This window comes from Triticum dicoccoides, chromosome 2B (assembly GCF_002162155.2).
Source record: "Triticum dicoccoides isolate Atlit2015 ecotype Zavitan chromosome 2B, WEW_v2.0, whole genome shotgun sequence".
Lineage (NCBI taxonomy): Eukaryota > Viridiplantae > Streptophyta > Magnoliopsida > Poales > Poaceae > Triticum > Triticum dicoccoides.
This window is the reverse complement of record NC_041383.1, coordinates 23,072,058-23,086,238: the sequence shown is the minus strand read 5'-3', so window position 1 is coordinate 23,086,238 and position 14,181 is coordinate 23,072,058. Positions and strand designations below refer to the sequence as shown.

General features: G+C 46.4%; 1 protein-coding gene across 1 annotated transcript; it reads right to left on the bottom strand.

The window, feature by feature from the left end:
- Nucleotides 1-366: 366 nt before the first annotated feature.
- On the bottom strand, nt 367-1,963 carry LOC119361861 (chalcone synthase 2). The gene is made up of 2 exons (XM_037627017.1): nt 1,693-1,963; nt 367-1,578 (listed from the first exon to the last, which is right to left on the bottom strand). Exons 1-2 carry the CDS (start codon nt 1,877-1,879, stop codon nt 581-583), a joined length of 1,185 nt encoding a protein of 394 aa, XP_037482914.1. The 5' UTR covers nt 1,880-1,963; the 3' UTR covers nt 367-580.
- Between the last annotated feature and the right edge of the window lie 12,218 nt (nt 1,964-14,181).

The following is a 14,181-nucleotide window of genomic DNA, read 5'->3' as shown; positions in this document are numbered from 1 at the left end:
GGGTGTTTTCACGAAGGCCGTTGTCATACGACTAGGCCCACACAGAGAACGTCCAACGCATCAACCACTGCCTGTGGCCATCAAATTAAATGTGAATAACCCGTCATCCTCTCTTTGAAATAAGTGGCGCCTCCGCTTCTGCGAGTCCTCTCTTTGAAATAAGGGGCGCTTCCGCTTCTGCGAGTGCTTCGAACAATTTTATCTTGTCCATATTACCGTATCTATAGAGTCAATAATTTCTTGGGAATTACTAAACTCATTCACTCCGTGCCGTTACTCAACGGTTTTCTTGTTGAGGTCTATCCCGTAGGGGTAGTCAAATTGGATCAATGCTTGATTCTGAGGTTTCATCAGAAACGTAATTGGTTACTTTCAATCATGTAGATCAACAGTTCATATATACCACAACGATCTCAACAATAAACAGGGTGTATGTAGCACAGAGGAAAGAAACGCGCCTACTCTTCTAGTACTTACAAACCTCATACAACAGAATAGAGTCCAAACTTGGGTGTAGCAGCAACAGTAGTAGATTATTTCATGACGACGATAAATGGAGAATGAATGATCATGCGCTGGCCTAGGCAGTGATGGGGACGCTATGGAGGACGACCGTCTCCACGGTGAGACCGGGGCCGAAGCCGAAGAGAACGCCCCAGTCCATTCCCTCGCCCGTTGTGGTGTGGCCATCCTCGGCAGAGCGTTTGCGCATCTCGTCCATGATGAAGAGCACGCAGGCGCTGGACATGTTGCCATATTCGGAGAGGACATGCCTGGTGGCGCGCATCCGTTCCTTGTTCAGGTTTACCTTCGCCTCCACCATGTCAAGGATTGCCGGCCCGCCGGGGTGCGCCATCCAGAAGACGGAGTTCCAGTCATCGATGCCAATTGGCTTGAAGGCGTCCTCTAGGGCGCGCTCGATGTTCTTGGAGATGAGCCCGGGCACATCCTTGAGGAGGTGGAAGGTGAGGCCAACCTCCCGGAGGTGTCCGTCGATGGCGCCCTCCGAGTCCGGTAGAATCGTCTGGCTCGCAGACACCAGCTGGAATAGGGGGCGCTCGACGGACTCATCGGGGTCCGCACCGACGATCACGGCGGCTGCACCGTCGCCGAAGAGCGCCTGACCCACCAGCGAGTCGAGGTGGGACTCGTGCGGGCCGCGGAAGGTGACCGCGGTGATCTCGGAGCAGACCACCAGCACGCGCGCGCCGCGGTTGTTCTCGGCGAGGTCCTTGGCAAGGCGAAGCACGGTGCCGCCGGCGAAGCAGCCCTGCTGGTACATCATGAGGCGCTTCACGGAGGGGCGCAGGCCGAGCATCTTGGTGAGCTGGTAGTCGGCGCCCGGCATGTCGACGCCGGAGGTGGTGCAGAAGACAAGGTGGGTGATCTTGGAGCGCGGCTGGCCCCACTCCTTGATGGCCTTCTGCGCCGCCGCCTTCCCGAGCTTGGGGACCTCCACGACGACGATGTCCTGGCGCGCGTCCAGGGAGGGCGCCATGTAGGCGCACATGTTGGGGTTGTCCTGCAGGATCTCCTCCGTCAGGTGCATGTACCTCTTCCTGATCTGGGACTTGTCACCTGAACATGAAATGAAGCATAGTTTGTTCGTTAGGTCGCGTGTCCATCGTCCGAGAGAAGTCATAAAAGAGACGGCAAAGAAGAATGGAATGGAATGGAATTGATTGAGCTTACACATCCTCTTGAACTTGTCCTTGAGGTCGGCCATGTGGTCGCTCTTGGTGATCTTGAAGTAGTAGTCCGGGTAGTCGGCCTGGTAGACGCAGTTTGCCGGCGTCGCCGTGCCGATGGCCAGCACCGTGGCCGGCCCCTCCGCCCGCTGCGCCTTCCTCACCTCCTCCACCGTCATCGTCGCCGCCATTGATCTACACGTACGTTACAAGCGGCTGATCGACTAGCTAGCTCAACAGTGGCCGGCTGGAGGCGGAGATGAGTGTGACAGATACTGGTGCGGTGTGGTGATACGGGTGTGGGGAAAGGGATATATACTCCTAGGCGGGAAGGGTTGGTAGGGGAAATGCGGAGAAGTGATTTGGTCAGCTGGACGGGAAGATGGAGGGCCACGAATGCCGGGGCAGGAGATGCATGGATGGCGCGTGTGCCACGTACGTCTACCGTCCGGTCGAGTGGGGGTTAGTTGGGTCGCTTGGCTTTGCGCCTCCCCGGTTGCACGCACTCGTGTGCTATCATCTGTCCAGACAGTTGCACGCACTCGTGCTTGATTCCCTCAGCTACTACCACAGCTATAGTAGGACTCGTGTGGCCGTCCGCATCACCAGCAGAACGACAATTGTATCTCCTGAAGGCCCGACAATTGTATCTCCAGAACGATTATTATTATTTTTTTATTTTTATTTTTATGGGTGCCCGAATATTGATAGAATTCGAAATATTGATAAGGTATTATCAATAATATGGGTGGGGTAGACCCATACCCATAAATAATAATAATAATAATAATAATAATAATAATAATAATAATAATAATAATAATAATAATAATAATAATAATGGTAGCAAGAATAATTATGCAACAAGCAGCCATGCAACATCCGTATCGGGAAAGATCAAGGAGTTAATTCAAGACAAGACCCTTCATCCAAGTTGCATGAAGACAATATTCAGCCATGCATGGATGACCCATATCAGGGTGCATGCAAGGCGTGGAAGTATAAATCATGGCAAGAGTTGCAATGAAGACAAGAGCTTCAGTCTGGACAAAATCATCTGTCAAGACAAAGATTCCAGTCAAGACAAAAGTTCCAGTCAAGACAAAATTCGCGGTCAAGACAAATATTCCAGTCTGGACAAAATTCTCAGTCTGGACAAAGTTCTCAGTCTAGACAAAAATATCAGTCTAGCATCGGAGTCACGCAAGGCTTGATGTCGCAAACACCGAGGCACTTCAACGGTGCATAAGGCGTGTCAAGCTACGAGATACCCCGGCTTCCAGCTATGACGCAGAAGAATAAAAGAGGGGAGCATCCAGCATCCCTCGCGCACTATAAAAGGAGGAGGACTGAGCGCTGACACTGAAAGTGCTAGTTATCGACTAGAGGGGGGGGGGGTGAATAGGCGATTTTTATCAAAGTCTTCAAAACGTGGAAGTTTCGAAGACAAACAATAGAAATGACCTAATTGATATGCAGCGGAAGATAAACTACAACGAGCAAGCCATAGTCAAGTATGCAATAATGTGAACGTACAAAGACTAATAGCAACAAGGTAGTAAGGATCAGGATGGAAGATAGTATGAAGCCAATCAACGATAGTAGTCAAGCGATGAAGTCAAACAGATAAGACAAATAAGCAATGACTTCACGAAGACAAACTCAAAGTAAAGGAGGGAAGGGATAGAACCAGTCACTTGTTGAAGACACATGATTTGTTGGACCAGTTCCAGTTGCTGTGACAACTGTACGTCTGGTTAGGGAGACTGAGATTCAACTCAGAAGACCGCGTCTTCACCTTATTCCCCTTGAGCTAAGGACACACAGTCCTCGCCCAATCACTCTGATAAGTCTTCAAGGTAGACTTCCGAACCTTCACAGACTTCGTTCACCGGCGATCCACAATGACTCTTGGATGCTCAGAACGCGACGCCTAACCGGCTGAAGGATACACAGTCCTCAAGTGTAATAAGTCTTCAGGTCACACAGACAGAAAGACTTCAGTGATGCCTAACACTCTTTGGCTCTGGGTGTTTGGGCTTTGTCCTCGCAAGGATTTCTCTCTCAAAGGCTTCGAGGTGGGTTGCTCTCAAAACGACAAAAGTCGTAAACTAACTCTGAGCAGCCACCAATTTATGGTGTAGGGGGTGGGCTATTTATAGCCACAAGGCAACCCGACCTGATATGTCCGAAATGACCCTGGGTCACTAAGGAACTGACACGTGTTCCAACGGTCAGATTTCAAACACACACGACAAGTTTACTTGGGCTACAAGCAAAGCTGACTCATCCAGCTCTGGATAAGATTTGCTCTCATTGTCTTCGCTCGAAGACATAGGATTTGGGTTGAGCATCACTTCAGTCACTCTGACTTTGTTCACTTGGACCCCACTTAACAGTACGGTGGTTCCTATGACTCAACAAGAAGAAAAGGAAACAACAAAACAACTCAGTCTTCGCGCTCCATAGTCTTCACTCAATGTCTTCTCATGTCATAGACTTCAGTGTGAATATCTTCACACACCACCATTGTCTTCAATGTCTTCATACATTTTTAGGGGTCATCTTCGGTAGGTAAACCGAATCAATGAGGGACACTACCCGCGTTATCCTGCAATTCTCACAAACGCATTAGTCCCTCAACCAACTTTGTCGTCAATACTCCAAACCAACTAGGGGTGGCACTAGATGCACTTACAATCTCCCCCTTTTTGGTGATTGATGACAAACTGGTTGAAGTTTTCAACGGGAAAGAAGTATGTGAAATTGTAAAGGATAGTGTATTGTCTTCATAAGTGGCAAGGGCTCCCCCTGAAGATGTGCATATAGATGATTTGCTTTTGGATTGCAAATGCACATGGCAGGTTGTACTTGTGGAGATCCCCTTCAACTTATGAAGATAATTCATCATGCATGAAACGATATAACTTAAGGAATGACATGCATAATGGAAAATGAATGTCTGCAGAATGATCTAAGTGCGGAAGTTATCATCGCACATGAAAGAGCAAATAAGTACCAGACGACCATCGAGTTTAAGTGTTACAACTCAAAGAACGAAATGTATCAAAAGCAAGAGTTGTAAACACTAGGCAAAAATATAAAGCAACTGCCCATATGAACCCGCTTGAAGACTATCAAACTCATACGCTTCTCCCCCTTTTGTCAGTAATGACCAAAAAGGTTTGAAGACATAGAGCATCTACTCGTCCTCAGGAGGAGTAGTTGAAGCAGCAGGGTTGTCGTTGTCGTTTGGCGGTGCAGCGAACTTGGTGCAGTGTTGATGCGTGCAGAAGTAGGGGGTGGTGACGTAGCATCGTCTTCATCATCGATCACATTGGCATTTACAGTTGCCGCGGAGGAAGAATAGTCAGAGTCTTCAAGAGATGGAGTTCTTTGTAGGACAACATTCCGTGGAGGAGTGGAGTCAAACTTGAATCTTTCAGTGAAGCCATCATCTTGAAGATCTGCTTCAGCACTGAGCAGGGTCAAACTCTTCCATGATCGTCGACAAGTTTCGTGAGTGACAAATGCATTCTTGGTGGCAAGGTTTCGAATGCGATTTACATCCACCAAGAGGCTTTGCATCTGACGCTTGAGCCAAAAATGATGCTTATCTTGTTTCTGATGCAGGGCCACAAGAAGTTCTCGATCATTTAGGACCCGAGAGCGCTTCCGAGGCCTTTGAGCAATTGTGCTCTCAGTAGCTTCAGTTGGCGCACGATGAGGCAGACGAGTATTTCCAGCCATCGGATAGACACGCATGACAGCTTGGATTCCTTCCATAGGCTTAGTGAAGCTTTGATGTTCAACATTTTGAAGACAAAGAGGCTTCTTGGCAGGTTCAGGGTATATGGCTTCAACTGACATATCAACCTCTGGTAGAAAGATCACATGATTGCGAGCAAAGGGTTGATAGTTGACAGCAGAATGTTGCTTAATGAGGCGCATGACCCATGGAGCATAGAATTTCAGTTCGAAAAGGTCAGATCCAGATGCAGCCAGTTACCTGATGAAGAAATCTTGCGCATTGAAGCTGATGCCATTGAGGATGTAAAAGATCAATGTCTTCATGGCTCCTTCAAGTTTTGCAGCTGATGAATGTCCTTTGATAGGCCATAGAGTCCGCCTAATGATGTGATATATGGTGCGCGGCAGATACTCAAGGTCATCAACAAAGAACTCCTTTGGGTATTCAGCGTCATGAGGCAATGGCTTCATCATGCTCAACATCTGGCTCATATTGGGTTCAGGCTTGTGGAAGATGCTCTCCAGTGCATTGCGGTGGTTTTGACAGCCAGGTTCATAAAGCTCTCCGGGAGTGGATAGGCCTGTAAGCTCAAGGATGTCAAGAGCTTTGGCTTGATGATGAACATTTCCTGTCATCCACTCGAGAACCCATGTCTTCGTATCTCTGTTATAACCGCGAATGTGGAGCGTAGCATAGAATTGAAGCAATAGATCTTCATTCCAATGTTCTTTGTCTGTCACAAAGCTGAGCAGACCAGCATCATGAAAGCAGTCAAGTGCTTCTTCTAAGCATGGCAGTCCAGCAATGGCTTCAGTGTCGAGGCGCATATGAGGGAAAATGCGCCCTTGATCATATAGAACACAGGAGTAATAGCTTCGCTACTAATGACTCCAGAAACGATCTGATGATATTCTTGGCTTTGTGTAGGGGTTCTTTGAACTGTCAAAGAATGTGTTGTGGCTTTTCAAGACATTTGCATTGAAGGACCCGACAGATGTGTCAGTACCTGGAAACCTTGGCAGTCTTGGCTTTGGCTTCTGGACCTGAGGCCTATGCTCAATGTGATAATCAAAATGAGGACCCGAGATAGTAGGCGGAGGGACCAGAACGAGCCATCTTACTGTGATTAGCTCGCCATGGTTGTATGCTTGCTCAATTGTATAGGTCCTTGGTGGCGGAACAGGAGCAGTGGCAGCAACAGTGGCTTCGGACTGCACAACAGAAGCTTCAGGAGAATTTTCAGCATTGACTTCTGGTATGGGGCTTGGGACAGGCTCCACATTAGCTTCAGCCATGACTATGTCATCAGGTTCATTGGTGTTGGTGGTGGCAGCCTCAAGGTTTTCAACCTCCACTTGATGAGCTGGAGGGTCAGGCACAGACACGTTCACATCATGAACAACTTCTTCAGGAATGGGGGGGAGTAGGGACATGTTCTTCTTGAAGTTCGTCATCGGCTGATGCAGCCGAATTGTCTTCAGCAGCTGGGACTTCAGACACGGAGACATTCACAGTTGGAGTGGCTTCTGAAAACACTTACGTGCAACAGGTTGATGGTGCACTTCTCCTTCTGGAACGCTCGGAAGAGGGACTTGAGGCCTTGGTCCTTTGCGAAGCCTTTGTAATACAGGCGACGCCTTTGGAGATGGAGTAGGCAGGTCCTCATCCTCTTCAACTTGCACGGAGGGTGTGACATGTTGTTGTTGGGGAGTACTGGGGGGGGGTCTTGTTGTTGTGGGTGATCAGCCCATGAAGCATCCTGAGCAATTGGCGTTAGAAGACGACCAATGCTGATGATTTCGCTGTTCGTAAGAACAGGCGATGATACCGCATTGTATTCAATTTGAGGAAGAACTTCATCATCTTCAAAATTGTCATGGTGACCAATGTCTTCAGCAGTGATGGGATCAACTGCTAGAATCTCTTCAGCTTCAGGAGCCTCTGTGAAAGCAGGCTCATGAACAGTCAATCGAAGTTCTTGGGTTGCAGATGCAGGACGAACCACTGAGATGGGTTCAACAACAAGGGGCTCTATGGGAGCAGCCCGATTTTTCTTGGTCTTGCGGTTCTTCTTGGAGGGAGCAGCATCAGAGGCTTCTGAGGTTTTCCGTTTTCTGGCTTCAGCCTCTGCAGCCCTCGTCTTCTTCTGTTCTGAAGCGGTTGACGTGACTTTTGGCTTCGAGCCAGTCATGCTGCTTGGGAAGACAATGCGAGGTTCATCATGCCTTGAAGGTGCAGATTGGACAGTCAATTTCTTCTTCTTTGCAGCCATCCTGGGGGTCGATGCCAGGACGACCAAGAGCCTTGCGCTTCCCAGCCTCATTGTAGGCAACACACACTTGTGAGCTAGATTTTTCATGCGCTCTCTGGAGCCTCGAGCTTCTTCACGCTTCTTGTGAAAGGCTTCTTTGAGCTCGTGTAGCATGATCTTGAAGTTCTTGACATCTTGCACGTTGAGCGTGGCCACATGCTTCTTGAACTGAGCCTTTTCATAGTCACTCTTGTGCTTCAGTTCGACGATGCACTGAGCAATAGGTAGCTCAGAAGCAATGGCGCCATTGAAGGCGACGTTGAGGCCAATTGGAAGTTGCAAGTCATCAAAGCTGAGATTTGGTGTGTCAAACCACTCATCAATGAAGTTATGGATGATTGCCACGTCAAAAAGAGGCAAGTTGTTGAAGATCTCAGCTTCTTCCTTGCTCTTGATCAGTTGCTCAAGAGCATCATCTGCAAGATCGTCATCGCTGGACAGATCAATGTGCTCTTCACGCAGAATAGCAGCAGGAGTCAATGTCTGATCAGTACTCTTGATGATTTTGTTTTTCTTCTCCGTCTTCTTGGAGATGCGTGAAAGATCTTCAGACTGCACACTGTCTTCAGGAGGTGCAGTGGCCAGTGGCTTCACACGAGAAGCTTTTGGAGGTGCAGCTGATGTTGAAGCCTTAATTTTCTTTGGCTTCTGCGGAATTGGAGGAGGAGCTGGGGCTTCATCAGAATCAACATCATTATCAGAATGATCGACTTTGGCACCTTGCACCAAGATGTAAGAGATGAGGCCATCAAAGTTTGAAAAGGGGCCAATTCTATTTTCTTCCGCTTCACGTGTGCCATCAGCATGGGGAGCAGAGGGACCAGGATTGAAGTCTAATCCCCATGACTTCTTGTTCTCCTTTGCCGATGCCTTTGCATACTGGAAGTTGCGCTTGAAGAGATTATCGTCACGACACCAGAGCAATGATGTTGGGTCGGCATTTGCAGGCTGAGGTCCACGGACCATACAAGGATAGAAACCCTGTGCAATAGCTTCAGCTCTGTTCTTGGGTTGAAGGCCTCGATAGAGAATATCACCCCAAGGACTTTTGATAGCATTCTTCTCAGCATATTCCTGGGTCATGAATTTGTACTTGAACCATTGTTTATCCCAATAGCATCGAATCCATTGGATTCGTGTCTTGCGCTGATTATAATCCTCTTCAGGATCTGTTTTGTAGATTTCTGCAAGATCATCAGGCAGATCCTTTGATGTTCCCCCTCGACGCTGTCTGCCACCCTTCCTTACAGATTTCTCCGTAGCCATGAACTTCAAACTGAATGGTTTCAATATGTTCAAAGGCTTCAAAGGCTTTCGCTTGCTGGTCAGACAGGAACTGGCTTCGGGAGATTCAATGTGTTGCTGTAAGAATTCTGCAAACGAATGCAGACTATGAGAACCTAGGGATTCTCCCACGGACATGTACCTGTGACAGCATTAGAGATGCGAGGGAAGGGGAAGAGGTCATATGCATTCTCAGAAGAGTTTGAAGATAAATCAGTTTGAAGACATTGACCTCATGTTGCGAAGACATTCACTTATATGTTGAGAGTCGGTTCCAGATTTGTACGAATCCGTGAATAAGTACAAGTGAGGAATCTAACTAGATATGAAGCTTAAGTGAATATTCTAGGCAGTATGAGATGGAGAGAGTAGATCTAATTTTGTATAGACAGAAACCAATTTTGGTAAATTGGATGAATCATTGAGGATCAAAAAGATGGTAAAAATAGAGTTATATTTACCACACGATGAACTGCTAGATGAGATGAATTGGAGATCGAGCATTTCAATCCACCGTGCCCTAACTTGGCGACGGAGGACACCTACGGCGGCAGCGGAGAGGACGATGCCCGCGGCCGGCGTGAGGACGGCGTCGGAGAAGTCGTGGCAGCTAAGCACTTCGTCGCCGGCGTCGTCGAGAGCTAGCGATGGCGCTAGGGTTTTGACGAGGTGGAGAGGTGGAAGAAGGTTTTCTTGACCGCAGGGGCACGTATTTATAAGAAGGTGTGCGACACAGCGCAATTACGTAGGTGCCCCTGCCTGTTCACATCTGAGGGACACGTGGCAAGCATGCAACATACTCAGAGTTGTCCCACGTTCCCACGCCCGCCAAGTTTGTCGGATGGTCGTTCCGGCTTCTCCAGATTTCAACAATAAAGATGAATCATTTAAAAGGACTTGATGTTTGTCTCTGTGTCTTCTGCTGACAAGGATGCAGAGAAGACATTTGACAGTTTCAATAGAATGCATATGATTTGGACAGATAGAGTTTGAGATAGAAAGCATAGAAAGATTAGGGTCCGATCACATTCACTTAGTTCAAAAGATTCAACAGTGTAGACATAGCTATAAGTGAATGCTGTAGAGGACAGAAAACTAGTATATATATATGGGAAAGCAATCAACTCAACATAGTGAAGTAATTCATGAAGATAAGTTGAAAGTTGAAGACAAATCAAATGTGAATGTATTCAACAATAACGCCATGAGTGAAACACTTCAAACCAAGAAATTTGGTGGTGGCGTTACCCACCGTATAGGAAGTAGTAGACCCAGACACGGCGCACAATTATCGTGGCGCTCCGAAGTCAAATTACAAGTTAATGTATTCACACTTAGAATGTAAGTCTTCGTTGATTGAAGATATACTTTACTTCGTGTGTTGCACATCTAAGTCATCAACATGCATAAGTGTTAGGATGTGTGCCTGATCACAGGACATTTGAGGATTCCAAGATATTTAGCTCACACCGTAACTTGCAAAACCTTTTCTCATCCAAGGGCTTTGTGAAGATATCTGCCAGTTGCTCATCAGTGTTGACGTGAATGATGTCAATATCTTTCTTCATGACATGATCTCTGAGGAAGTGATGACGAATTTCAATGTGCTTTGTCTTCGAGTGCTGAACTGGATTGTCGGCAATCTTGACGGCGCTTTCGTTGTCGCAAAAGAGAGGGACTTGCTTCAGATTGATGCCATAGTCCTTGAGAGTTTGCTTCATCCACAGAAGCTGAGCACAACAAGATCCAACAGCAATATATTCATATTCAGCAGTTGAGAGTGATACACAGTTTTGCTTCTTTGAAGACCAACAGACAAGTGATCGTCCTAGAAAGTGACATGTTCCTGATGTAGATTTGTGATCCACCTTGTCACCAGCATAATCAGCATCCTAGAATCCAACCAGATCAAATCTTGAGCCCTTTGGATACCATAATCCGAGTGTTGGGGTGTAAGCCAAATATCTAAGAATTCGCTTCACAGCTAAGTGATGCGATTCCTTTGGTGCCGCTTGGAATCGAGCACACATGCAAACACTAAGCATAATATCTGGCCTAGATGCACATAGGTAAAGTAAAGAACCAATCATGGAGCGGTATACCTTTTGATCAAACTCTTTACCATTGTCGTCGGGACCAAGATGATGTTTGGCTGGCATTGGCGTCGTGTAACCTTTGCAATCTTGCATGCCGAACTTCTTCAGACAGTCTTTGAGATATTTTTCTTGAGAAATGAAGATGCCATTTCTTTGCTGACGAATTTGAAGAGCAAGGAAGAACTTCAGCTCACCCATCATGGACATCTGATATTGCTCTTGCATCATATATCCAAACTCATCACTATACTTCTGGTTAGTCCAGCCGAAGATTATGTCATCCACATATATTTGGCATACAAATAGTTCACTATCATATGTCTTCGTGAAGAGTGTGGGATCTAGGGATCCTGGTTTGAAGCCTTTGCTCTTCAGGAAGTCTTTGATTGTATCATACCAAGCACGAGGAGCTTGTTTGAGGCCATACAGTGCTTTGTTTAGTTTGTACACCATATCAGGATGTTTTGGATCTTCAAAACTAGGTGGTTGAGCAACATACACTTCTTCTTGAATCTTGCCATTGAGGAAAGCACTCTTCACATCCATTTGATATAGCAAGATGTTGTGGTGATTAGCATAGGCTAGCAGTATGCGAATAGCTTCAAGCCTAGCCACCGGAGCAAATGTTTCATTGAAGTCGATTCCTTCAACTTGAGTATATCCTTGAGCCACAAGACATGCTTTGTTTCTGACGACTTGACGATGCTCATCTTGTTTGTTCCGATATATCCATTTAGTGCCAATAATGTTATGTTTGCGAGGGTCAGGGCGCTTGACAAGTTCCCAAACATTATTCAGCTTGAACTCTTGAAGTTCTTCTTGCATGGCTTGAATCCATCCAGGTTCCATAAAGGCTTCAGCAACTTTCTTGGGTTCAGATATTGATACAAATGAAAAGTGCCCACAGAAATTTGCTAACTGTGTTGCTCTTGAGCGAGTAAGCGGACCAGGTGCATTAATGCTATCAATTATCTTCTCAATTTGTACTTCATTTGCAACACGAGGATGAACTGGATGAAGCCCTTGCTCATGCTGATCATTGTCATCATTGGGAGGATTGTCTTTGGTCTGAGCATTGTCTTCAGGTTGGTTTGGTGCAGAAATGATAAGTTCCTCTTCAGGCTGTGCTTCAGAGGGCATGATTTCACCAGTTCCCATCAGCTTGATAGATTCGCTGGAAGGAGCTTCATCTAATGTGCTTGGCAGGAGCTCTCGTTATGAACCATTGGTTTCATCAAATCGCACGTCCACAGTTTCAACGATTTTGTAGTGGAAGAGGTTGAAGACTCTGTAAGAGTGTGAATCCTTTCCATAACCGAGCATGAAGCCTTCGTGAGCTTTGGGTTCAAATTTTGACTTGTGATGGGGATCCTTGATCCAGCACCTAGCACCAAAGACTCTGAAGTAGCTGACAATTCACTTCTTGCCAGTAAGGAGCTCATAGGATGTTTTGCCCAGAAGCTTGTGGATGTAAACACGGTTGATGATGTGACATGCTGTATCAATAGCTTCAGGCCAGAACTTTCTTGGTGTCTTGTACTCGTCGAGCATTGTTCGAGCCATCTCAATGAGCGTTCTGTTCTTGCGCTCAACAATGCCATTTTGCTGAGGTGTGTATGGAGCAGAAAACTCATGAGTGATTCCCATTGTATCCAGATAGAGATCAAGCTTGGTGTTCTTGAATTCAGTGCCGTTATCACTTTTGATATGCTTGATCTTGACGCCATAGTTGTTCATTGCTTGACTGGCGAATCGTCTGAAGACATCTTGTACTTCAGTCTTGTAGAGAATTATGTGCACCCATGTATATCTTGAGTAGTCATCAACAATGACGAAGCCATAGAGACAAGCTGTTGTTGTGAGGGTAGAGTAGTGAGTAGGGCCAAATAAGTCCATGTGCAACAGCTCAAAGGGTTGAGATGTCGTCATGATTGTCTTCGAGGGGTGCTTGGCCCTCGTCATCTTTCCATCTTCGCAGGCACCACACAAATGATCTTTCTTGAACTTGACACCTTCGATGCCTATGACATGCTTCTTCTTGACGAGAGTGTGTAAGTTCCTCATGCCAGCATGCCCCAGCCTTCGATGCCAGAGCCAGCATTCTGAAGCTTTTCCAAGAAGACATATGGCAAGCTGTGGACCTGCTGAGAAATCTACCATGTATAGATCACCTTTTCTATACCCTTCGAAGACTAGAGACTTGTCAGATTCCATTAGTACAAGGCAACGATATTTTCCAAATATCACAATCATGTTTAAGTCACAAAGCATTGAGACAGACATTAAGTTGAATCCAAGGGATTCAACAAGCATCACTTTATCCATGTGTTGATCCTTTGAGATTGCAACTCTACCTAGACCCAATACCTTGCCTTTACCGGTGTCAGCAAATGTGATTTGACTCTTGTCGGATGGACGTAAGGTTGAGTCCATGAGAAGACTTCGATCACCAGTCATATGATTAGTGCATCCGCTGTCCATAATCCATTCTGAAGCACGAGGTGTCATACCCTACAGTGCAGTTAGGAGGATAGGCTTCACAAGGTATGTTGTGAAGCATAAGCATTTGACGCACACTTGGATTATCACAGCTTAGATGAAAGTTAGCACACGGTATGACAGGTAAGCGATTCATATGTGGAATACATAGTAAGTCATTTTATCATGCGTCCCTTTGTGTTTTAGGTCCCCAACAATAATATCAGACGCCTTTGATTGCTGGCTGGAGACCATATTCTGCAAAAGAGAGTTAATTATTCTTCACCACCCACATCTTCTGGGGTGGCTTAGAAGCAATGAGTCTAAGTGCAGCATCTGAGAATTTCGGCTTTGAAGCCCTAGCAAATAGCCTTGCAGGAGATGAACGATACTCATATGAATAAGCATAAAAGTTCTTAGTCCTATGAACATGGCGGTTTGAGGACACACGTTCATATTCATAAGTTTGAGTACTATTTCCCTGCAAAACATTGGCGTTAGGGTGACTCAAGTGAGTCCTGTATTCGTATGAAGCCGTTGGACCATATGATGCCTTTGGTTTGGGGTTTGTCT

Bases quoted from the DNA above. Each gene is read 5' to 3' on its own strand.
- LOC119361861 (XM_037627017.1), bottom strand. From the start codon at position 1,879: ATGGCGGCGACGATGACGGTGGAGGAGGTGAGGAAGGCGCAGCGGGCG. The intron at 1,579-1,692 runs GTAAGCTCAATC...TTTCATGTTCAG, and splicing joins GGACAAGTTCAAGAGGATGT to GTGACAAGTCCCAGATCAGG.